The sequence below is a fragment of the Geotrypetes seraphini genome, chromosome 8, assembly GCF_902459505.1.
Source record: "Geotrypetes seraphini chromosome 8, aGeoSer1.1, whole genome shotgun sequence".
Classification (NCBI taxonomy): domain Eukaryota; kingdom Metazoa; phylum Chordata; class Amphibia; order Gymnophiona; family Dermophiidae; genus Geotrypetes; species Geotrypetes seraphini.
The window spans coordinates 62,419,389-62,444,512 of NC_047091.1; the positions used below are offsets into that span (position 1 = coordinate 62,419,389).

Below are 25,124 nucleotides of genomic sequence, written 5' to 3' on the forward strand. Positions count from 1 at the left end.
AGAGAGAGAGAAAGAAATAAAGACAGACACACACACATATATTCTAGCACCCGTTAATGTAACGGGCTACAAAACTAGCTTCTTTATAAAACAGCAAACTTCAATAAGTTAAAGTGCAAATTGTTTTTGGAAAACTTAGCTTGAAATAAAGGTGAGGTAGTTAGGAAGTTATCTCACTCCAGCGGGTCCTGACGCGTTTCGCCAGTGGCTTCCTCAGAGAACCCCCTCACGCTGGCTGTAACACATGAATCAAACTCCTTCCTCACTCTTCGGCCATAATTACTTCACTTCCTGCACTTTAACTTATTGGAGTTTGTTGTTTTATAAAGAAATGGACACTTTAAAACAACATATTTAGTAAGACACAGTTTAAATCTTTCTACCGATTGAAGGTGGTGCAATGATAGACTATTGAAAACACTGGACTTTTCCCCGGTTTTGTGATTTTCTTACCATCTGTTGGTTCTGAGCACCTTCTCAGTTTAAAGGATTATATCTCTTTACAGTCCCTTTGTTCAGTTTGCTGATGTGTTCAGGATTTTGGGGACTTTTTTTGTCTAAATTTGACCCAGTGTGATTGGGGGACCAAAGTTAGGTACCATTAAGATCCACACTAAGCTAGTATTCTATAAAAGCCCCCTCCCCCTTATGTGCTATGAAACGTCAGCATGTTATAGAATAAGGCATCCGTAACTCCATATGAGTGCCAGTCAACACTAATTATTGATTGTTAATGCCTCATTAATTAAATAGTTTAAGCACGCATCTGCGATCCATGTCCAAATTTGGGTGACCTATGTCAAATCTGGGGGAAATATAACAAATATTCAAAATATAGTAAAAAAAAATAAAATAAAAAATAGAGCTGTTCTTATTAATGACAAAAAAAAACCCCATCTGAACCAGCAACCTTATAATTGTAGGGCTTAGCACACTTCAAGTACCAAGTGTTTAATGCTCGCTAATTTTTTTTTTAATTTTTTTTTAGTGAGAGCTAAGCTTTAATAAAAGGGCCCCTTAGCTGGCTAGCGGGGATGGTTTTAAAAGCTTTTGAAGTTAGCCTGTTTTACCCCTTTGAAAATGGATCTCTAAGGGACTCCTAATTGTCTCCTTTATTTTGACCTAACTTTTCCCTTAACTATTCATAGCTGGAAACTTCTCCCACTTTCCAAGGTGATAGCAGCGCGAGTCGTAATGCCCTCACATTCTCTTCTCAGTCTGCAGCCTCCCTCCTCCCGATGCCGTTCTGTCAGGGTCATCCCCACTGGCCCTTCCCCCTTTTATCGATGTTTAAAATAGCACCAGATGCAGAATCAGAGTTTCGACAAGGGATATTCCACAGTTCCACTGTCTTCTGGGGATGTTTCTATCGGATTTCTCTCCTCTTCTGCCTAGGAGCTCAGATTTTCTTATGGAGGCATGAATTGTTTTCTTCTATCCAGTCCCCTTTTCAAGTCATTGAGGGAAGGGTCAAAGTGGAAGCCGCGAGGAGAAAAAGAAGTTTGCATGGCACTTGGTTTTAGGGTGCTTTTAGCTCTTCCGCGTAGACATTTTGTAGGCCCAAAGAGCTGCAACACATGGTGATCCCAATGTGTTGGGAATGTATGCACGGCCTTATAGAGCCTCTGATGCAAGAGAGCTATGACCTGTGTATGCACTGTTTTGTGGAAGCTCCATCATAGGGGATATGACCTGTGAATGCATGGCCTTATAGGAGCCTCCAGTGCGAGAGAGTCGCAATCTGTATGTGCACCATCTTGTGAAGCTTTTATTGTAAGGGAGGCATGACCCATGTGCATAGCCTTGCGATGCTTTCATCACAGGAGAGGAGAAGCCTGTGTGTGCACTGTCTTGTGAAGTAGAGAATGACACGGGGACAAATTTATCCCCGTCCTTGCAGGAACTCAATTTCCTCATCCCGTCCCCGTGAGTTTTGGCACTGTCCCTGTCCCATTCCTGTAAGCTCTACCTTAACTGCACAAGCCTCAAACACATATGATTTCAAAGTGTTTGAGGCTTGTGCAGATGAGGATGGAGCTTGCAGGAATGGGGCGGGGCCAGGAAAAGAACTCCCGGGGATGGGAAAATGAATTCCCGCAGGGACGGGGAAATATTTGTCCCCGTGTCATTCTCTATTGTGAAGCTCCATCAAAGGAGAAGAGTGACCTGTGCATACACAGTCATATGAAGCTTCTGTCACAGGAGAGGTGTGACCTGTGTATGGACTGGCTTGTGGAACCTCCATCACAGTGGACGAGACCTGTACATGCATGGCCTTATAAGAACCTCCAGTTTAAGAGAGTCGCAACCTGTATGTGCACGGTCTTGTGAAGCTTCTATCACAGGGGAGTTGTGGACTGCCTAAGTACAGCCTTGTGAAGCTTTCGTTGTAAGGGAGGCATGAGCCATGTGCGCAGTCTTGTGAAGCTTCCATCAGAGGAGAAGAGTTGCCTGTCTGTGCACAGTCATATGAAGCTTCTGTCACATGAAAGGTGTGACCTGCTTGTATACAGTCTTGTGATGCTTCCTTTGTAAGGGAAGTCTGGCCTATGTGTACACAGTCTTATGGGGTTTATATCTTAGGGGAAATGTGCCCTATATGTGCACGATCTTGAGGAATTTCTATTGCAAAGGATGTGTGATCTGTATGTGCGTAATTCTGAAAAGTCTTCATGGCATTGGACATTGTATTTCATTTCACATTAGTCCCCGTTCTTCAGCTAGACTGAAAGCAGTTTATGACATAATTGACACCTACAATTAAAAAAACAACAATTCAGTAAAGTGTCACATCTCAATAAAATAAATTACAATTAATACCACTAACATGATTCTTATCCAACCCTGGTAGGACAGGAACAAGAATCTCTCCTCCCCACCCACCAAATAACCAAAACTAAACTCCACTTTAGCCAACAGGAGACAAAACAGAATAGATCCCAGTCACTCTTGAAGGAATGCCAAAAGGGGCAACCCCCCTTTGTTCATCCTTTCAGTGGTAACTTGCCAATGGCCCTACCCATAGGGCTGGGCTGGCTTTTCACCTCACCCTTAGGCTAAATACCGGCCTGGCGCTCTGGCTACAACAGCTGCTGCTGGAAACTGAGCTGAATCAATCTGCCGAGATGGAAATGTGACTTCTTTGAACAGTTTTGCCATATGAAAGCATTTCCTTCAGAAAAGGGGCTTTCGATGCACTACACAGGAGAAGACTTGTAGCCCCAAAAATGGGAGGGAGAGAGGCATGCCAGAGGCACGATGAACTTTTATCAGGACGGAGCTGATATTTGCCATTGTTTGGGTAACGTTATCTGCACAAACAAGCTATCTGTTAACTTTAGGCAGGTATATTCAGCAGGCTAACTTAACTGGATGAGTCAGTTGACTATACGATGAAACATATTTTATTTATTTTAAAATTTTATATTCCACATATCTCACAATTCTATGCGGAATACAATAAAACATCCAGAATCATAAGCATACAGATTATAACCTTACACTAATAACATATGAAAACAAAAAAAACAACCTAACATCACTCTTCAAATTTGCATACATCTGCTTCAATGTGGCATTTGGATTGTCTCTAATTTACCTTTCCTCTCAAATTTCAAGTTTAATTTTAATTTGATGAATCGCTTATTTAGATTTACTAAGCGAGTTACAACATTAATAAAAAAAAAATATAAACATATATTTAGACATACCATTTAAAATTTAAAAATGATGGGTTTAGACCGACAGACTTACAGACTAATCAATACACAAGATAAGGAGGGATAGAACTACAATTCAATGCTTTAAAGTACAGAAAAGAACCATAGATGGAAAGAACATTAGGGAGGGAAAAGTAGAAACCTGGAAATCATTTGGAGTTATACACATCTGCTAAGACCACCCAAAGTTTTCGCTCATTTGCCTACCCTGATCTAAAACATTGTTGATATAAGACGTTCCTGGATAGGACACTTGCCTTTCAGGCAGGCAAATTGCAAAATTGGTTAGGTGAAATTATCCCTCAAGCCTTATCCTGCTGTTCATTTAGGAAATTAGTTAAGACCTATCTGTTTGATAAATTTATTACCTGACTAGTGTTTAAGCCCGTTACATTAACAGGTGCTAGAGTAGATGTCTGTCTGTCTGGGGATTTTTTTTTTTCTTTGTCTCTCTCTCTCTCCTTGGACTCTGTCATTCTTTCTTTCTTTCTCTCTCTCTCTCTCTCCTTGACCGTTGTTCATCTGGGGATTTGTTTGTTTTTTCTTTCTCGCTCTCTCTCTCTCCTTGGATGCTGGCTGTCTGTCTCTCTGGCCCCCTGTCTGTCTGTCATTCTTTCTTTCTTTCTTTCTTTCTCTCTCTCTCTCTCCTTGGCCGCTGTTTGTCTGGAGGTTTTTTTTTCTTTTTCTCTCTCTCCTTGGATGCTGGCTGTCTGTATGTCTTTTTTTCTTTGCCTCTCTCTCCTTGGCTTCTATCTGTCTGACTGTCTGTCTTTCTGTCTGTCTCTCTCTCCCTGGCCCCCTGTCTTTCTTGCTGTATGTCTCTCTTTCTGATTCCCCTGCCTGCCTACATTTTTCTGTTGTGCCATCCCTGACTGTCTCTCTGTGGCCCCCTTCTATCTTTCATCCCCCCCAGAGCAAAGCTGTCTGCCCCCCCAGCACACCCCTCCCCCCAAAGCAGCCCCCTTCTGTCTTTCCCCCCCAGAGCAAAGCTGTCTGCCCCCCAGCACATTCCACCCCCAAAGCAGCCCCCTTTCCCTCTCCCTGACTGTCTCTCCGTGGCCCCCTTCTGTCTTTCTCCCCTCACCAGAGCAAAGCAGCCCCCTTTCACCTGCAGTACCAGCACGACACCCTCCAGCTGTTCCTAAACCACTACTGAAATTCCTCCACACGCCGACAGCCATCCATGCCTCAAGCCGCCGCGCACTGCCAGCCAATCTAAGCCGCCCCGCACACCTCAAGCCGCTGTGTGCCTCAGGCTGCCCCACGTGCCTCAAGCCGGTGCGCACGCCTCATCAAGCTGCCCCGCGCACCTCATCAAGCCACGGAGGGACACAGCATGAATCAGGTAGCACAGCCTCCTAAGTGCGCATGCGCGCTTAGAGGATTATTATAGAGGATTTGATGGTTATATTGCTGCATCTGTACTTTTTTTTAAATATAATTGTATCTCTTTACTGATTGTCCAGTTCTCTTTTATGTAAACCGCCTAGAACTGCTGGTGTCGGCGGTATGAAAGAATAAAGTTATTAGATATAATAAAATACAATATCCCAGCAGCATCCCACCCTCCCACATTTTGACAGAGAAATAACTCTTGATAATTCACTCACTGCTATAAGTAATAATAATCCATAATAATAAAAGGCTAAGCGCGCATGCGCTGTCGAAAATCCGTGAGTCCTGGTGGCGTGAGCTGTGCTTCTGTGCCAGTGCTCATAGCGCCTGCACTAGCACGTGTGCCAGAGACTCCTCCCTCCCACTGCCGGTCCTCTTCAAAGAAGCCTGCTGAGGTTCGCCAGCCACTGTAGCGAACCTTGCAGGCCGCTCTAGCAAATCCAGGGAGACAAAGGCGGGACGGAGGCTGCAATCGGCAGCGGCTGCTGCTACTCCTCCAGCTGCCTAGCTCCTCTCCGCCGGCCCCAGCTGGCAGCCCCCTCTGCCCAGTCCACTCTGCTCCGGTGGCCCGCGCAGGAGAAGGAGCGGATGAAGCAGGGAGACTGTGCAAAGGGAAACAATGGGGTTGATGGGACGGGAAGAGGAAAGGGAGGGGGAGGAAGCCGAGGAATCTCTAGCACCCGTTAATGTAACGGGCTTAAAGACTAGTAATAATAATAAAAGTTTATATACCGCAGGACCGTGAAGTTCTATGCGGTTTATAATGATTAAAAAATGCTACAAATTGAGTAGGACTTACAAGTTAAAACTAGTGAATAGCGGCTCTAGAGATCAGTTAATGTGGGAAAGGTTGTAAAAATCAGTTGCCTAAGTAATTCAGGAACAGATGTTTTTAGGTGTCTCCTAAATTCCCCATAAGTATTAGCAAGCATAAGTAATTATTCCAGGTATTTTCCCCATAATACTGATTGATATGAGAGAAGATATTTATGATGACTTTTGAATTTATATCCTCTTACCGGTGGAGATACAAAATTCAAGTGTGAGCTTCTCTTATGTCTGTTGGTTTGGAAGGAGAAAAAGTCAGTTATATATTTAGGGGCTAAACCGAACAGTACCTTAAAGCAGAAACATCCAAACTTAAACTTCACACGTGCCTCCATCGGCAACCAATGCAGGAGTCAGTAGGAAGGGGTCAAACTTCTTCAATCCAAAAATCAGTCTGACTGCTGCATTTTGCACCAGTTGTAATCGCTGCTTATTCTTCTGGGGCATTCCCAGTGTTCATGATCCTGACCCATATGGTGGGTTCTCTCAATCTGAAACCAGCCTTATGACTCAGTAAGTTGTAAAGAGGAGGTTATCCATTGTTCCAAAAAGGCTAGGAGATCCTGGTCCAGCACAGACTCAGGCAGGCCCACTAGCCGTGGATTGTTCCATCTTGGCCTGTTTTCTAGGTCCTTTATTAAGTAAGCAGAAATAGAATAGTTTTAAGTTCCTTCCTAAAGCATAACACAGAAAAGGCTTGTCTAAGTTCCAAAGGAAGCTTATTCCAACAAATGGGGCCCTACACAGAAAACATCATCTTGCGGTAACTCGAAAGCTTCCCTGCGGACAAGGAAGGCACATCAAGACAACACTTATCCTTTAATGTAAACTCCGTGCTGGCTGATAAATGTGTAACAACAAACGTACCACTTTAGGACCAGCATTGTTCAGTAATTTAAATATCAAACAAAGAATCTTAAATTCAATGCATGCATTGATGGGCAACCAGTGTAACTCTTGCAAAACCGGGGTAATGTGTTCAAACCGAGACACATATATACCCCCAGTGTTGAAACAACTACACTGGCTACCTGCAGTCTTTCGCACTGAATTTAAAATCTTGATGATTTTATATCAGGTAATATATGCAAAGGCACTGTGCTACCTAATGCAAGTTATAAGAAAATATTTACCTTCTCGTTTACTGAGATCTGAATCTGCTATGAGATTGGGCCTGGAGCCATGGACCTGGAGTGCATTGTAAAAAAACCCAAACAAACACGGAGAGCAACAATTTCAATAGCGGGACGTCGATTATGGAATGATTTAAATGGGTCAACGAGGCTCTGTCAAGACCATGAGAGTTGGTTTTTTTTTAATCCTTCAAAATTCACTTCTTTGTTAAGACTTTCTTTTAAATTGGTAGTCCCCTGTTGATGCCAAAATTGGATGTATGATTAATCTGTTAATGAGTCTATGGTACTGTTTTTTTTTCTCTGACTTTGTATGTAAATTGTAATCCGCTTTGGTTGTTAAGCAGATTAGAAAATTTTAAAATAAATCAAAAGAATTAAACTGAATATGAGACCGCCAAATATCAGCCCTATGGTATCAGACACAAAAAGGGTAATTATTTAAGGGGCACTTAGGACTCCTTTAACGAAGCCGCGTTGGCAGTTTAATGCACGTAATCGCGTGAGCTAATTTGCTGGCCGTGCTAGCCGCTACCGCCTCCTCTTGAGCAGGCAGTAGTTTTTTGGCTAGCACTAGGGTTAGCGTGTGAAAAAAAGTTGTGTGCGATAAAGCCGCTAACGCAGCTTCGTAAAAGGAGCCCTTAGCGTAAATGCATTTTCAGATGCCTATTTTAAATATAAAGACAAGTCACCTACATTCCAGGAGTGGGCATTTAAACTTGCTCTGAAGTAAATGTCTTTATCTATAATTTTTAAGTGCACCTATAGACTAATGTTCCACCCAGACTCCTCCCTGTAAACCCTTAAGTATATGCCATCATGTCAAAAATATATTTTTCTGCCAGTTAGAATTTTATGAGGCCATTTACATGTGTATATGGTCACATACATGTAAAAATGACTTTATACAACAATGGTCTCCAACCTTTTTCACGTAAAGAGCCATAGTGTAAATACGAGAAAATTCTGAGGCTCACCAAAAGATTTCAAGTTTACACATACTATTAATTTTGTAAACTGCCTTGACCTATTTGTTCAGACTCAGTATTAAACAGCAAAAATCAATACTAACATTGATTCTACAACACTATTACATTACATTAGTGATTTCTATTCTGCCATTATCTTGCGGTTCAAGGCGGATTACATAAGAATTGTCATGAAGTTACAAGATATATAGGTGGATTACATAAGAATTGTCGAGAAATTAAGGTAATACGTGTTGGGTAATTAGAACATTTTAGATTTGATAGGAGTAGACAGTGTGGTAGGTGGAGCTTGGGAAGGAATTGGCCGTGTTAGATAGGTTTTATGTATTTTTTGAAGAGTAGAGTTTTTGTTTCTTTTTTGAAGGTTTTGTAGTCTGTGGTCGAAAACAGCAGATTGGTGATTTGTCTGTCTAGTTTTGCTGCTCTGGTGGCCATTAGGTTGTCATATAGTTTTCTTCGTTTGCATTTTTGGTTGGCAGGTATGTGAATAGTGAGTGGGTTCTTCTGTGTCTGATTGAGGTGGCTTGAATTAGTCGGTTGTTCCAGTAGGTTGGGCTGTCTCCGTTAATAGCTTTGTATAGTAGGCAATAGAATTTGAGGTGTACTCTTGCTTGTATTGGGAGCCAGTGTGAATCGTGGTATGCCTCTGTGATGTGTTCATATTTTTTTCAATGAGTAGATGAGTCTTAGGGCTGTATTTTGTATTGTTTGTAGTTGCTTTATCATGGCCGATGGGCAGGGGAGGTATAATATGTTGCAGTAATCTATTAGTCCAAGGATAAGAGATTGTACCAAAAGCTGGAATTGTTTCCTGTCAAATAATTTTCGAATTTGTCATAGGTTTCTCATAGTTGCGAATGATGCTTTTATTATTTTGTTGATTTGTGGTTACCTAGTACACCCTCTGTCAATCAGTACTCCAAGAAGTTTTAGCGTGGGTTGAATGGGGTATGAGATCGAATTTATTACTAGGTTTATTAAGGTAGGAGTTTTGCGGTTTTCTAGGAGGATGAAGTTTGTTTTTTCAGAGTTAAGTTTTAGTTTGTGTTCTGTCATCCATGTTGCTACTGTTTTGAGTGTTCTGTGTATTGTGCCTGTCATGGTGGACTCTGGATGGTCGAAACGGAGGAGAATGGTGATGTCATATGCATAACTGTATGAGGTTATGTCGTGTTTGTCTAGGCAGGAGCTGAGGGAAGATATGTATAGGTTGAATAGTGTGGGAGACAGGTGATCCCTGGGGAACTCCGCAGGGGTTGGACCATGTTTCTGATTTTTTTTTCTTTGTTTTAACCCTGTAGGTTCTGGATTGTAGGAAGCCTTTAAACCATGAGAGTACCTTGCCTGAGATTCCTATGGAGTCTAGTGTTTGTAGGAGGATGTCAGGTCGAAGGCTGCGGAGAGGTCTAATTGTATAATCAGGATTTTCTTGCCTATACTGAGATGTTGTCTAGCTGTGTCCATGAGTGTTCCTAGTAGGGTCTCAGTGCTGTAGTTGGTTCTGAAGCCAGACTGTGTGGGGTGGAGTAAGTTGTGGTTTTCTAGGAATGAGGTTAGGGTTTTAGCTATGAGGCCTTCCATCAGCTTGACGTACAGTGGGTTTGAGGCTATGGGTCTATAGTTGGATGCTTGGTCCGTTGTTGCTTTGGGGTCTTTTAGTATCAGAGTTATGATGGATTTCGCTGAGGTCTTTTGGGAAAAGTCCATCTGTAAGTAAAGATTGTATTCATTGTAGGAGCAGGGAGCGGAATAGTGTACTTGAGGTTTTCAATAGGTATGGGGGCCAGTGGTTAAGGTCACAGGCTGCGAGGCTGTATTTATTATATAGTTTGTTGAAGTCTGACCATTGTATGGGTGAGAAGTGGGACCAGGTTCTGTCTGCTGCAACTGATTCTCGGGGGGGGGGGGGGGGGGGGGAATTTAAGAACTCCTCTATGTGTGTGGGAATTCCATTGAACGTGGCTCTGATGTTTGCGATCTTATTTTTGAAGTATGTGGCTAAGAGGGTGGCTGAGGGAGAGGGGAGTTGCTGTTGGCTAGGTAGGGTGTGATGTCTGTGAGATCTTTTAGTAGCTGGAATAGCTTTTTTGTGCCTTGGGGTCCTTCTCCTATTTGCTTTCTGTAGTATGTCTCTTTTTTCTTTCAGTTCTTGTTTGTATTTTTGGTTCATTATTCTCCATGCTGTTTTTGTAGATTCCTGGCTGCTTTTTCTCCATTTTCTTTCTAGTTTTCTGCATTGCCTTTTGAGTAGGAGTAGTTCGTTGTCGAACCACTTATCTGATTTTCTGTGGATTCTGATTTTGGGTTGTTCTGGGGCTAGTTCATCCAAGGTTGCTGTACTTAGAAGGCTCCATTGTGAAATGAAGTCTTTGGGAGTATAGTCTTGGATTATGGTATCTGCTTTTGTCCAGAATATGGTGGGATCGATATGTTTGCGTGAGTTGTAAGTTATTTTTTGAGTAATTGGAGTGCTTTTGTTGTTGGTCCAGTTGACTTCGAAGGAGTAAGTGTAGTGATATGACTAGAGGGAACGGTTCCATTTTCCATTTGACATTTGGATCTCTGGTTGTGTGGGTTGTTGGGACACGTAGGCTGCGATGTTGAGTTGGTGTCCTTTTTCGTGTGTGGTTTGAGGGTCTAGGATTTTGTGTTAAGGCCTCGAGGTATAATAGTAAGGTTTCTACTTGTTTGCAGGATTGGTTTTCAAGGTGGAGGTTGAGGTCTAGGATTAGGTTGTAGGTTGTCGTTAGTGAGTTTCGATGTATAAATTCTTCAAATATTGGTTTTGCTGTGTTCCAGTTACCTGTAACTGGAATACAGTATTAATAACTACCATATTTAGGCCGCGGCCTATATATGGGTTTTACAAGCCAGTGGGCGCGGCTTGCATATCTGGGGCAGCCTATACAGGATTTTAAAATCATCTCCCCACCCTCCCTTACCTCCCTCGCTGGCCTCCTTGAATCGTGCCGCCAGCATTGAAGAGCAGGAGCGATCTTTGCATCTGTAGGCCGGCCCCACTTCCCTCGCTAGTGGCGGCTTCCTCGAATCGCGCTGCCAGCATTGCAGAGCAGGAGAGATCTTTGCATTTGCAGGCTGGCCCCGTGCTGCTTCCTGGAAGCTTGTCGCCGGCCCTGGCTGGAGATAAGCCTAATGCGGCGTCATAAAGGGGGGGGAGGGTAAATTAGGTGCCTATTTATTTAGGTGCCTTTTATAGAATTTCCCCCATAGTATATAACTCAACATAATATATAAAAACACATATAACCTAATGTACAAAACGGTGATGGGACAAAAGCGCGCGAGAGTTCAGCGTGCCAACATTGTAGCACCGACAATTTGGTGCAAGACACTAGCACGCCGCCTAAAAAGTGACTTTTAAAGAGCTCCAATGGGGGGTGTTGGAGGGAACCCCCCACTTTACTTCAGACTGTTTGCATTAGGGGTGTGTGGGGATGCAACCCCCCCCCCCCCACATTATAGAGAAAACTTAACTTTTTCCTAAAAAATCATGAAAAAGTTAAGTTTACTCTATAATGGAGGGTTCCAACCCCCCCTCCCAATGGCAGCACAAAGAGTATGAAGTAAACTGGGGGAGTTCCCCACTCACACCCCGCATAAGAGCTCTTTAAAAGTCACTTTTTAGGCGGCGCGCTGGTGTCTTGTGCCGAATTGTCGGCGTTGCAATGTCGGCGCTCTAAAGTCTCACGCGCGAATGACTATGAACCGTACAGAACACAAGGGCAAAAGCACGACAGGAGCTTACAACATGATTCAAAGCTGAAAGAAAAAACATGAAAAAGTTTTTTTTTAAAGCGTACAAAGCTTAAAAAGAAGATTAAAAATAGAAATCTAAAGAACGGAAGGAAAAGATACCATAGTACAGTGTGTCAACAAAAACACCAACTGAAGCATTGAAGGGTATTATCTGAAGTGTGAATTACAAGAACACATGATAACTATGTCAGTGTGCAAATAGGGCCCTCCAGTAAAAACCAACTTGAGAAGCGATTGCAATCAGGAAAACATGGCGACCTCTACCAAACTGATTAGACTATATATTTCAAATGTACTCCAGGATGTTAAACAGACCCCTAAAAATATCAATTGTGAAAAGAAAGGCTTACTCACATATGATGTGCAAAATTATATGTCTAACTAACCTGTGGAACAAAAACGAACCGGAATCGGAGAAGAAATATTTTCAGATAAAAGTGATGACCAAATTTTGGCACAATTTATAGAATTTCATGTAGTGCCAGAATCGACACCCAACTGAAATCTGGCATAAATCAAGGTTGAACGAATCAAAAAAAAAAACCTGCAGAAAATGTACAAGGTTCAGGGATTTTTAGTCAAGTTAATAAAAAGTTGTATTTCCAAAGTTGGTTCTCGATTGTAATGGGTACGGACCCAACACGGTCCTTGTTTCGAAAAACGCTTCTTCCTCAGAGGTCCGCGATACTCAATGCATTTCTATTCGAGGACCATATGGAATACAGCAATTGAACATAAGATTGTGGAGAGACAGGTGGCAAAAATCTCCTGTCGGAGGTACTGCTCAGTGGAGACACTGAATGCAGAATTGAAAACAAGGTTGTACACTGGTCATGAATCTCCCAAATTCTAGAAGACTGCATGAATCTTTAGTGAAGGCCCCTGACCTCCCATGGCCACGCCTCTTTTTCAGTTATGTGCTCTAAGATTTTTGCATGTTCATCTTTATAGAGTAGCGCTTTGCAAGATGCATATGCAAATCCAAATTTTGTTTATCAGTTAACACTAATAATTAATTGTTAGCCCCAATTATTAGCGCTAACTCAAATTGGGCACGCATAGTTTTTTGCACCATATATAGAATCCTGGAGTTCATCGTTTGAAGCCACTTTCTGAGCTTTCTGAAGCAGTCTTCATGTTGTGTACATTCCAGCCCATATATATTAGGGATTCACATCTCTCATAGACTGGGATTTGGTTTAAACAATTTCAGAGACCAGCATAAACCTACTTCATCCTATGAGGTCATCTGCAGAGCCACAAGGCAACCGACCTTGGAGAATGTTTGATCTGCTTCCTGTCATCCAGAAAAAAATGCCAAAGCAGTTAATGACTACTTGTTTAGCAGCCATGGCCAACTTCCATAGCACTGCGAGACGGGGGCTTTTTACTGTGTGCTTTGAGAAGTCTCACTATCTTCAGAAGAGCCTTGGACTGAACTCTATAGACTTACTCATTTGTTGTATTATTGCACAGTATATTTTGCTAGACCTTACTCTGCTATCCCGTATCTTGGTCTGCTCTGTGGTACTTCCTGCTTGATTTTTATCCATTCACTGTCAATCCCATTCTTATCTGTACCATTCTGGATTTTTCTAGAGGTATCTGAGAGATGGTCCGTTCTTGCACTTTAAGCCTAATCTGACTTTTTTTTTTCTTCACAAATGGCGTTTGAGGTTCACGTATGAGTACTGGAGGCCATGTTTGTAATGTCTGGATTACAATAAGGGCTGGCCTCTCCCACAGGGTGGAACTGATTCCCTTGCTTGTTACATGTTAACACATATGAGCCTTAGTAGGTAGCTGATGTCATAAACTGCCATTTATGACATCATAGTTTTACAGGAGATGGGCAGTGATGTCATAAGGGCCTGAATGTAACCTGCTCTTACAAAGATGGGTGTGGTGTGGTTCAGATAAGTTTCATGATAGTGGCTGGAATCACATATAACATCTTAGGAAAGGAAAAGATATGAACTTCCACCCATCCTCCGTCAACAGTTACCTACTCCCTTCTGCCCCCCTCACACACATATATACTTAATTAGAATCACTTCATTAGCCCTCTTTTTACTTTCCGTCATAATTTTGAAGTATAAGCTTCCTGTCATAGGCTCCATGGATGCTGCCCATTCATGAAAGTTCAAGTAGATGAGGGAATGTCATTTTGTTTCCTCGGTGTGCCACTGCTGCAGTGTAAAAATGTGCTGTTCTGTTTCTGAATCCATCTGCATGCTGAGATTTTTTTTTGGGTGGGGATAAGGGGAAGCTCATTTAGTGAGTTCTAGGCCTTCCCTCTTTCCATTTCTCAGACTCTCTTGTATTCGTAGTCTGGTGGTTCAGACCAGGAGCGCACAAAGAAGAAGCGACGTGGGGACCGGTACTCGGTGCAGACTTCGCTCATCGTAGCCACCCTGAAGAAGATGCTGCCCATTGGGCTCAACATGTGTTCACCAACAGACCAGGAGCTCATCTCTCTGGCCAAGCTCCGCTACTCCCTGGTAAGGTGGCATTGTCAAGCCATGCAGGAATGGAAGAAAGCCAGGTCTTCCCTCATTTGCCATTTGATCCTTCTTGCCTTGTGGGAGGGAGGGAAGGATAGAAAGAATGCCAGGGTGTCGGGGGCTTTCAGGGATGCAGTAGTGATGTAAAAATAATCCATTATGCACTTCCTAGTGCTTGCAGTGGAAGTTACCCCCCTTCAAAAAAAACCCAAACAACCCATGGCTTCATGGGAAAAAGAGCTCTGCTACCATGTTCTTGTCTCATTCTCACATCTTCTGTTATAAAAGATAAAAAAAATTCCCTTATATCACCAAAGGGTGTAAACAAGAGAAACATTGCTTGTTAAGAGGCCAAGAGATTTTACCCTGTGACTGGATGCAGTAATAATTAACAAGGGTACATAATGGTGACCTGTAGGAAGTGCCCCCATACATGGGCTCCAGCTGCTGAGGGGCCAAGCAGATGTCTTTCCAGCATCATCTGCATGAGCTCTGCTGTCCCCCCAGGATTGATAGCCAGCTAATGTCATGAGGGGGGTTGAAAGAGGCTCCGCAAAGAGCCACTCTAGGCTTCCCTTTAGAGCAAGGTTTTCAGTCTAGACAGTTAGGTTTTCAAGAGACCCACAGTGAATATGCTTGAGATAAATTTGCATACCCTGCCTCCATTTATTTATTTCAGTGTTTATATACCACTTACAGCCTATCTGGTTTACATTCAGGTGCTCAAGCATTTTTCCCTATCTGTCCCGGCGGGCTCACACTCTACCTAATGTGCCTGGGACAATGGGGGGGGGATTAAGTGACTTGCCCAGGGTCACAAGGAGAGCGTGGGATTTGAACCCACAACCTCAGGGTGCTGAGGCCGTAGCTCTAACCGCTGTGCCGCACACTCCCATGGTATGCAAATCTCTCACGTGGATATCCTGGTAAGAGGGTACTCAAGGACTGACTCGGGAAACATTGTGCTAAAGGACTAATCCTCCAAAGACGGGGTCCTTAAACTACCCCGCAAAGCTGGTGCCCTTTTCTTTCTAAATGTGTTTTTTTGTGGTTTCCCCTCCCCCCCCCCCCCCCAACAGAAAGATACTGATGAAGAAGTGCAAGAATTTCTCTTCAAGAACCTACACCTGCAGGGGAAGGTAGGTGTTTGGGAAGGAGGGAGGCATGGAGCCCTGGGAGGCAAGATAAGGTGGTGATGGGCCAGTTAAATTATTGGACAAAGTAGAGAATTGCTTAGGGCAGCATCTTCTGTGAAGCGGTAAAGAACAGCTGCTCTCAAAGCAAAATACAGTAATAGCTTCTGATAACCACAGAAAATCAAAGAACCATCAATTTGCAGTTTTAAGCACAGGGAAAGACACACAATTTTCAATAACCTATTTCTCCGGGTAAATGGCTGATAGAAATTATCTTTATGATGTATGTATATGGGTGAGTGTTTGTGTGGATGCCTAATATCCAATTCTGCATTTTTAGAAGATTATTCTAGAAGGATGGTGTGTGGGTGTGGTCATGATTGTTTCATTTAATTATTAGAATCTTAGGAAAGTGGGGTCTAGTGACCTGAAAACTGGGGGGGGAAGGGGTGCAAGACTGAAGGTTCACCAAGGGTAGGGTTACCAGATTTCTTAATGAAAAAAGAGGACACGTGGCCCCACACCGTTCTGCCCCAGCCCCGCCCCATTCCAGCCCCGTTCCCACACAACCCTCGTCTCTTCTTCCCCCAAGGTCAGGACTCAGAGGCCCTCCAGATGCATCTCTGAGCTCGGGGCCTTCCAAAACCCGGAGAAAGTGCCGGGTTATGGAAATCCCTCTAGCCACCCAGACAATCCTCTAAAAAGACCCTAACCAAGGGTGCCTTATACCCTTGGGAAGGGGGGGATATAGCATGAAAATGTTGAGCAGGAGGCATGGGAGAAGAGGAAAGGCCATGGAACCCATGGGAGGAGGGGAGAAGACGGCCTAAAGCTGCAGGGAACGTGGACACAGCTGTGGGAGCGGAGATGATGGAGGAAGACACCCAGACTGGGGACACATAGGGATGGGGAGAGGAGGCCACAGCATGGAACATTTGGGGGAGAAAAGGAAGGTGAGCACTGCATCTCGGAGCTTGGGAAGACACAAGAGAGTTGAATCTTTTACTGCAGATGATAAAATCAGGCATTGAGATGTAATCTGCACAAGAAACACCCTAAACTCTCCCCCCCCCCCAAAAAAAGTCTGATTTTCCAAAAATAGCATTAGCTGTGCTGGGACACCCAACTTTTATGGTTCAGTGAACTCAAATCACCAGTGGGGTGAATATCTCCAGGATACCGCAAGGGTGCTGCCTATGACGCCTCAGTGCTGCACTATGGGGAGGGCATGATGCAGGGGGAGGGGGGGGGCCTATGTACAGGCTGTGACACTCGAGCACTGCTGAGTATGACGGAATCAGTAACTGTCTGACTTTTTCTTGTAGTGTGAGAACTCATCCATGCGCTGGCAGATGGCTTTGTACAAGGAGATGTCCGGGAAGGCTGAAGACTCCAATAATCCTGATAAGATAGTGAAGCGCGTGCAAGAAGTGTCCGCAGTTCTCTTTCACTTGGAGCTGGTGAGCAGCAGTCTGTCTGTGGTCTGCATGTTGCTGGGAGAATCTCTGTTGAGGGTTGCCTTCAGTGTTTGGTGAGCAGAGCTGTCGGTGACCCTACGTGGCGTGGGGCCATCATGCTCCACAATTCCCACGTTTCTGTGTCACCTGAAGCATCCCGAGAGCTCTTTCCATGGCCTTACGTGGCTTGGGAATGTCTCTGATGGTCCATGCAATGCTCTCTCACAAGGAGCTAGTGAGAATGAGCTCTTCCTGTTGCAGATATAGTGCGGGGATGGGGGGGAAGGTCTCTGTTCATGGTCTGAGAAGCATTTGGAGAGTCTGTTAATGGATCTTTAACTGATCTATGACTTGAAGATGGTGAGATGAATTTTGCCTGTTGTCCCTAGACAGTTGTGGGGGGGGGGGGGGTTGACATGATCTCCAAGGATCATTGATATATTGACTGTAGCCTATTAAATAAGAACATAAGATTTGCCGCTGCTGGTCAGACCAGTGGTCCATCTTGCCCAGCAGTCCAGTGCCCTGTTTGAGTCTAGCCTTACTTGCGTATGTTCTGTTCCAGTAGGAACTTATCCAACGTTGACTCTTCATTTCCTTCTATTAGTTAGGGTTTATATTTGTGTGGTCAATTTGCATAATTATATTTGACCTCTTAAACATTTTTCCTTGTATTACATTGATGTAGATATTACATAATACATATCGCCATGTTAATGCTAAACTTGGTTGGGTAAAGGTTAAAGACTTTGGCAAAGATACCTGTATTGATAAATTCTGCATATAATTGTGTTCTCTTTACTTTTGATGGGGTGGGGGAGGTGGGGTATGTGTCTAAATGTACATGGGGTGGCCTGTAATACTTATGTAATATGGGCAAATGGAAATTTGAATGCATTGCACTTCTGCCTTTGTTTGGATTATTTATCTTTTATTGTTTTTGTTGTAATGGAAAAGAGGTAGAGGGCCAGAACATAAGAATTTGCCTCCGCTGGGTCAGACCAGAGGTCCATCGCGCCCAGCAGTCCGCACCCGCGGCGGCCCATCAGGTCCATGACCTGTCATGTTATCTTGATTTAGCCCTATAGCCCCCATAAGTGGTTGATTCCTTAAGAACATAAGAATAGCCTTTCTGGGTCGGACCAATGGTCCATCTAGCCTAGTAGCCTGTCTTCCCTAGTACCTGGCCAAAACCCAAGGAGTAGCAACATTCCATTCAGAATCCTATAGAACAGCAAGATTCCGGAATCTGAAGTAGTAACAACATTCCATACTACCAATCTAGGGCAAGCAGTGGCTTCCCCCCTGTCTTTGTCAATAACAGACTATGGACTTTTCCTTCAGGAACTTGTCCAAACCTTTCTTAAAATCAGCTACAGTATCCAGTGTTTCTTACCACACTCTCTGGCAACGTGTTCCAGAGCTTAACTATTCTCTGAGTGAAAAAATATTTCCTCCTATTGGTTTTAAAAGTATTTCCCTGTAACTTCATTGAGTGTCCCCTAGTCTTTGTAATTTTTGACGGAGTGAAAAATCAATCCACTTGTACCTGTTCTGCTCCACTCAGGATTTTGTAGACTGCAATCATAGCTTCCCTCAGCTGTCTCTTTTTCAAGCTGAAAAGCCCTAACCATTTTAGTCTTTCCTCATACGAGAGGAGTTCCATCCTCTTTATCATCTTGGTTGCTCTTCTTTGAACCTTTTCTAGTGTTTTGGCAAGACTGATACATAATTTTGAGGGTCCTAAAAAGATTTTGAAGTTGAAAAGTAAGAATGAGGCTGAGGTAGACTGTTTCTTGGGAACAAATTCCAAATCTAAATTATTCTGTAGCTATTCTGACATTCTTAGAGTTTGCCATACTTGTCTCCGGTAGATTTTCATTCAAAGAATGCTCCAACAGAAGAACATGGAAAACATTCCATCCATAGGCATTATGCAATTCCAGATCTGTCGCAAAACTCTTCAACAAGATCCTCTAGCAGAGAAAAAAAAATGGCTCTCCAGGTTTTCATAAATAAGGAGAACATTTTATTGTATGCATTGGTGCAGCATTCCGCAGCAAACTCTGAACCCTGGTGCTGTCTTTGTCTGCAGACCGAGCACCCCTTCAAGTCGAAGAAAGCTGTCTGGCACAAGCTTCTATCCAAGCAACGCAGGCGTGCTGTAGTAGCGTGCTTTCGGATGACGCCTCTTTACAACCTGCCCAGGTGAGGGAATTAGGGGAACAGCATGAGAGGAGCAGCTCAGGGGATGGAAGAGGGGAGCTCGGGCATGGGGAAATTGAGAGAGAAGAAGTGGTAGGGGGAAGCTCAGAGGATGAGAGATGGAAGAAGAAACTTATTTATAGTAAATCTTCAATAAACAAGGGAAGAGATGTGAGGGAGAGATAGAGGGGGAGCATTTAAGTGACAAGGATGCTGAAGGAGGAGCTTGATGGATAGAGAAGTGAGGGGGAGGGGTGGGAGGAACTGAGGGGATAGAGGAAACTCATAAGAGCAATGTAAGGGGAAAAGAAAGGGGATGTGTAGAATAGGAGCTGGGGGAGGGGGGAATGGGAATGCAGAGGATGATGTGGGTAGTATAAAAGGGGAAAGAGGGTGACCTCCAGAAGATGGGAGAACATGGAGAGAGAATGAAGATGGAAATATAGGGATGAGGAAGTAGGAGAGAATAGGGGATGATGGAGTTCCAAGGAGAGGGAATGTGAAAGGGAAGAAAATAAGAGGGAAGGTCAAGCTCTGATAAGAGGAAATGGATGGTAGAAGATTAAGGGCGTATGAGGGGGAAGAATTGGGTACAGGAGAAGAAAAGAGTGTGGGAGAAAAGGAACTTGATGGAGAGAAGGAGAGATCCAGGGGATGGAAGGAGGAAAGAATGAATAGAGATTGAGGGTAGTTGTATTAAAGAAGCTTAGGGAATGGTGGGCAATGCTAGGGGAAGGAGAGAAGAAGTTCAAGGGACAGGAAGGAGTGTGAAAGGGAAAAGCCTGCGATGGAAACAGAGTGATTGATGATCACTTCTTCCTGTGATTCTGTTTACTCCCTTCTTCCCTCTCTGGCAGACATCGGGCCTGTAACATGTTTCTTGAGGGCTACAAACAGGGTTGGATTACGAGTGAGGAGTATGCATTTGAAGACAAGATGATTGATGATTTATCGGTAAGTGCTGAGCTCTGGGTTTGGATGTGGTAGCTCGAGAGGTAACGTGAAATAGGGAAAATCTTTCCTCCTACTTTCTGGGTCTAAGTTAAGCTCTAAGCGCCATCCTATTTTGGAGCAGATTGCTTGAATCTTGATAACCCTCATCCAGAAAGCATTGTGGGATATGTAGTTTAGTAATAAGGGGGAGACACTGCAAATCCCAGAAAGCATTGGGACGCAGCCTCTCCTGACCCTTATGGTTTTTCTCTATACTAGCTTGCAGTGACCCTGGATTTCTGGCTCCATGTGAGACCTGAACTTTTAGTAAGACGCAAATAGGGTGTGTTCTTCAGTTCATGACCAGTTCTGACACTGTGATGCAAGCCTGGGTCTTGGAAGACAATATATCTTAAGCTGTGACTGCAAAACAGTGAGATGTTAATCTTGGGTTTTGCCATTCTAACTTCATTCCTAAGCACTGCTTGTGGAGGACAGGCTTGAAATCTCAGATCTAATTTTGGGCTTCTAAATTGTCTCAAAGATCTCTCTTTCTTTACGGATGCCCCTCTTGAGAGAACTCACTTATTCCACCTTCCCCATTTTCCCACCTTTTTGGTTTTCCATGGATTTAGAAGTCCAGTGAGACAGAGGAGGAAGAGGAAGAGGAGACTGAAACCAAACCAGATCCCCTGCATCAACTAATCCTACACTTCAGCAGGACTGCGCTGACAGAGAAAAGGTGTGTTTGAGAATCTAGGGTCACTGGTCTGTTAATACTGTGCTCATATGTTGAAAGATTCACATGATTTCTGTCTAAATCTGTGCTGCCAAGGGCTTACTGTGAGGGAGCAGGGGTGGACTGTCCTAGGTGCCGATATGGTGGGGGTACCAGCAGTGTTCCCGCTAAGGTGCGTTGGCCTGCGCGCGCGCACAAAATATTACATCGCAGCGCAAAGTTTCTCTTCACAGCGCACACACGCGTCGCAAAGGTAAGGGGAGGTAAGGTAAGGGGACGCATTGGGGGGATTGCACTTCCCCACAATTGCCATGCTTCGGTTCCTCTTCTTCCTTCCTTCCTCCCCCCCCCCCCCCCCCGCGGGACCCTGCGGCACCATCAACTCTTACTCCCTCTAATGTCGGCCCTGCAGCTCCAGACTTCCTCGCACCTTCTCCCCTCCCCCTTTGGATCGCTATTATTTTAAATGTTATAGCCGCGGAGCTGTATCCATCAGTGGAGATGTCTAACCTCGGCCTGCCCCGGAACTCTTACTGCAACAGTGACTTCCTGTTCCTGCCTAGACGGGCGGCTGCTGCAGTAAGAGTTCCGGGGCAGGCCGAGGTTAGACATCTCCACTGATGGATACAGCTCCGCGGCTATAACATTTAAAATAATAGCGATCCAAAGGGGGAGGGGAGAAGGTGCGAGGAAGTCTGGAGCTGCAGGGCCGACATTAGAGGGAGTAAGAGTTGATGGTGCCGCAGGGTCCCGCGGGGGGGGGGGGGGAGGAAGGAAGGAAGAAGAGGAACCGAAGCATGGCAATTGTGGGGAAGTGCAGAGCTGCAGGGAAGAGTGTTGCGGTACCCAGCTGGAGGGAGAAGGAAGATGAGGGAGGGAATTAAAGGAGATGCCAGGGCTTGGAGCATAGGAGGAAGGTATGCCAGTCTAAGGGAAAAGGAAGGGGGAGATGTGAGAGCATGGAGGGGGAACGAAAGATGGAAGAAAAGGAAAGGAGAGAGATGCCAGAGAATCAGGGAAGGGGAGATACCAGACTATGAGGAGAGGTGTGGGAGAGGGAAGGCGAGGAGAGAGATGCCAGACCAATGGGGTGAAAGGAGAGATGGAAGGGGGAGGCATACAGTTTCTGGAAGGGGCATAGAAGGAGAGAAGATGCCATATAGGGGAAGAGAGACGGCAGACAGTGAATGGAAGGAAGAGAGTTACAAGAAGATGAGGAAAGGAGAAACCACAGAAGACAAAGGTAGAAAAAAATTTCTATTTATTTATTGCTTTAGGAGACATGTGTCACTGTTTCTGTGAAGCATTGTATGCAGAGTCCAGCTTCTTGCTGGTTCAATTTAACCTTTGTCTATGTATTTTTATTTTATCCCCCCTTTTACAAAACTGTGAAGCGTTTTTAGCGGTAGCAGCTCTGATGCTCAGAATTTTATGAGCATCAGAGCTGTTACCTCCGTAGCTAAAATCCACACTACAGTTTTGTAAAAGAGGGAGGGGTTAGTTTGTGATTACATATTCCTTACTAGGCGAAGGTGTTTTCTGTGTTCTGTGTGTTCGAAAGACATGGTTTTCTGTTAGGATTGACGGTGTAGGATTGATCTGTGCTGGTCTGGCTTGTTTAGTTTTACAATGGGTGTATTGATGTACTGCTCACTGCAATATGTAAGATGCTGCCTTTTCCTAGGTACTCATGTGTGACGTGTGGTTTGTTACTAAAAATCATGTTTTTCTTACAGATGGGGGGGGGTGCCAAAAAATGATGGGCCCCGGATGTTACATATGCTAGGTACGCCACTGTATGTAAAGATACCAGAAAGCTGGCGTAGCAAAAACTTCTAAGTTTTGAGTATTTAACCCTCCCACAATCTCACGGGCACTCGTTTCAAGTTTATTGAGATTTTGATTTAAACGCAATATCAAATATTTTCAATGCATATAACAAAAATAAATTTGGGGAAATAAATAAAACCATTTGAACCAGTGTTCCCGCTAAGCTGCGCTGGCGTGCGCTGGCGCACAAAATATTACATCGCAGCGCACACGTTTCTCGTCACAGCGCACGATCGGAAGAGGCGTACGGCAGATGGCAGGGCGGCGAGAGGAGAATCGGGCGAGTTGGCTCATAACTTGCTGGCGCCCGATATTTTTGGCTCACGGTGAAAAAAGTTTGCTCACAACACCCGCCCGCTTAGAGGGAACACTGGGTACCAGTGCCTATCCTCTTTTCCTCCACCCAGGCAATGGGTTGGGATGGTGTCTGAAGAGCACCCCCCCCCTTGCTGCTACCTCTTCAAATCTTTGCCAGCAGTGAGCAGGCCTAGTCCTGTACACTGGCCTCATCCCTCACTGTGATTTCACTTCCTGTTCACGGGGCCAGGAAGTGACATCATAAGAAAGGCTCAGTCTGCACGAGCAGTGGGTATTCCAGCCTTTTCACTGGTGGTGAAGATTTGAAGAGGTACAGGCAGGGACGGAATAAAGGTTTCCAAGTAGGCATGTGCCTCATGTCCGAAGAATTCAGGAGGGCCCAGTGTGCTGCCTGCTTCGAAGACATCAGTGTACCTGCCTCTGGGCCTGACTCCAGATGTCCAAGTACTGCCTCCTCCTGCCTTCTTATTCAGTACAGCCAAACTCACAATTTTTATTTATTTATTTATTTAATTTAGTATTTATATACCACTTATAGCCTAAGTGGTTTAGATTCAGGTACTCAAGCATTTTTTTCCTATCTGTCCCTGTGGGCTGACACTCTATCTAATGTACCTGGGGCAATCTTCAAAAGGCCACGGGCAGTGGTTCCTACCCACTGCCCACGGCTAACCTGAAAGCCTTTCTTCTGACGCTGGGATTTTGTATCAGAGGGAAGGCTTCTGGGTCAGTTGTGGGCAGTGTGTAGGAACCATTGCCCGTGGCTTTATGAAAACTGGAAGTTTGGCTGCACTGAATAATGAAGAAGGAAGAAGGAGGTGCTATTGGACGTCTGGAGCTGGACCCGGAGGTACACTCTCACGAGAGAGGGAGATACAAGGGGGGACGAGCAGAGAGGGGCAGAGCCAGGGGATGGGTGCCTAGGGCTAATCAAAGTCAGGGGGGCAAGGAAGAGTGCATCGGGGGGGGGGGGGGGGGCATATGGGGCAGTGATGCTGAGGTACTTCCGCCCTGGGCACCAACTTCCCTCGCTATGCCACTAACTGTGACTAGCTGGACTGAAGGTTGGGCTCCTCTGGTGCTAATTCTAGAACAGCGTCTGGTCACCAAGTTTCTTTAATAGAATAGAATACTAATCTAAATGAGCACCCAGGCTCCTTCAACTAAGCACACCAGTTTTCTGTAAATTACGCACGTGCATGTTGGTCCCACAAATGCTCCTCTGCTGAGACTATTCCCTTGTATTTACACTCTAGCAGGGTAAGTCTATAAATGGCGCATAAAACTTGCAATTTAAATGAGTAACAAACCCATTGGTAACAGTCATTGGGCACTAATGATCCATTTTTGGAGCTGATTTGGCAACAATTTGGATTTACGCGCGCATCTTGCTTAGCACTATTTTGTACAGATGTGTGCAGACATTCTATAGTGTGCTACTCAGAAAGAGGTGTGGCCATGGGGGGGGGCATGGGGGTCAGGAGTCTTCACTGAAGATACATGTAGTGCAGCATAATCTCGTTATAACGTACTTTAAGAGTCCTGGCAACAGTCTGTTATATCCAGAGTCCGTTATATCCAGAGTTGCATTCTAATACTCTACACTAAAAGATGTTCTAAAGAAGGGGTGTCCAAACGTTTGGCTTCTCTAGGCTGCGTTGGCCGAAAAAAATGTTCCTGGGGCCGCACAAACGCGCAAATGCTGCAGCAAGACAGAGGAGGGAGCCGGCAAGACAGTAAACATCTGGGAACAGCAGAGGAAAACACTGCATCGCCCGGGGCTGCACAAAGTACTTCATGGGGCGGCAGGTTGGACACCCCTGTTCTAAAGCATTATGTCGTACTGTATGCAAATTACTGGGAAAAAAAAATGTGTCATTTTCTTCTGGGCTGCGTTTCTTTCAGAGGTTTTAGTGATGTACGCATCAAGTTTTCCAACGCAATTCCTCAGTACATCTGCTTCAACAGCATCATTAGCATAATGTTCAATATAACACTGCGGCAGTGTCAACGCCATGCTAGCTTCACGTGTAGATGGTGGAAGCTCAGATTTGCTCATACCAGGGGTAGGCATTTCCGGTCCTCGAGAGCCGGAACCAGGTCAGGTTTTCAGGATATCCACCATGAATATATATGAGATGGATTTGCATGCACTGCCTCC

General features: G+C 44.5%; 1 protein-coding gene across 12 annotated transcripts in view; it reads left to right on the forward strand.

Annotated features, from left to right (window-relative positions):
* The window catches only part of RYR1 (ryanodine receptor 1), a 314,039-nt gene that overhangs the window by 196,295 nt on the left and 92,620 nt on the right, over positions 1–25,124 (forward strand). For all 12 annotated transcript variants that reach the window (XM_033954047.1, XM_033954059.1, XM_033954057.1 and 9 more), the window contains 6 exons: positions 14,172–14,342; positions 15,425–15,484; positions 16,807–16,941; positions 19,034–19,146; positions 20,001–20,097; positions 20,712–20,818. In XM_033954047.1, coding sequence (XP_033809938.1) covers positions 14,172–14,342; positions 15,425–15,484; positions 16,807–16,941; positions 19,034–19,146; positions 20,001–20,097; positions 20,712–20,818 — 683 coding nt within the window. The remainder of the gene's footprint in view (positions 1–14,171; positions 14,343–15,424; positions 15,485–16,806; positions 16,942–19,033; positions 19,147–20,000; positions 20,098–20,711; positions 20,819–25,124) is intronic.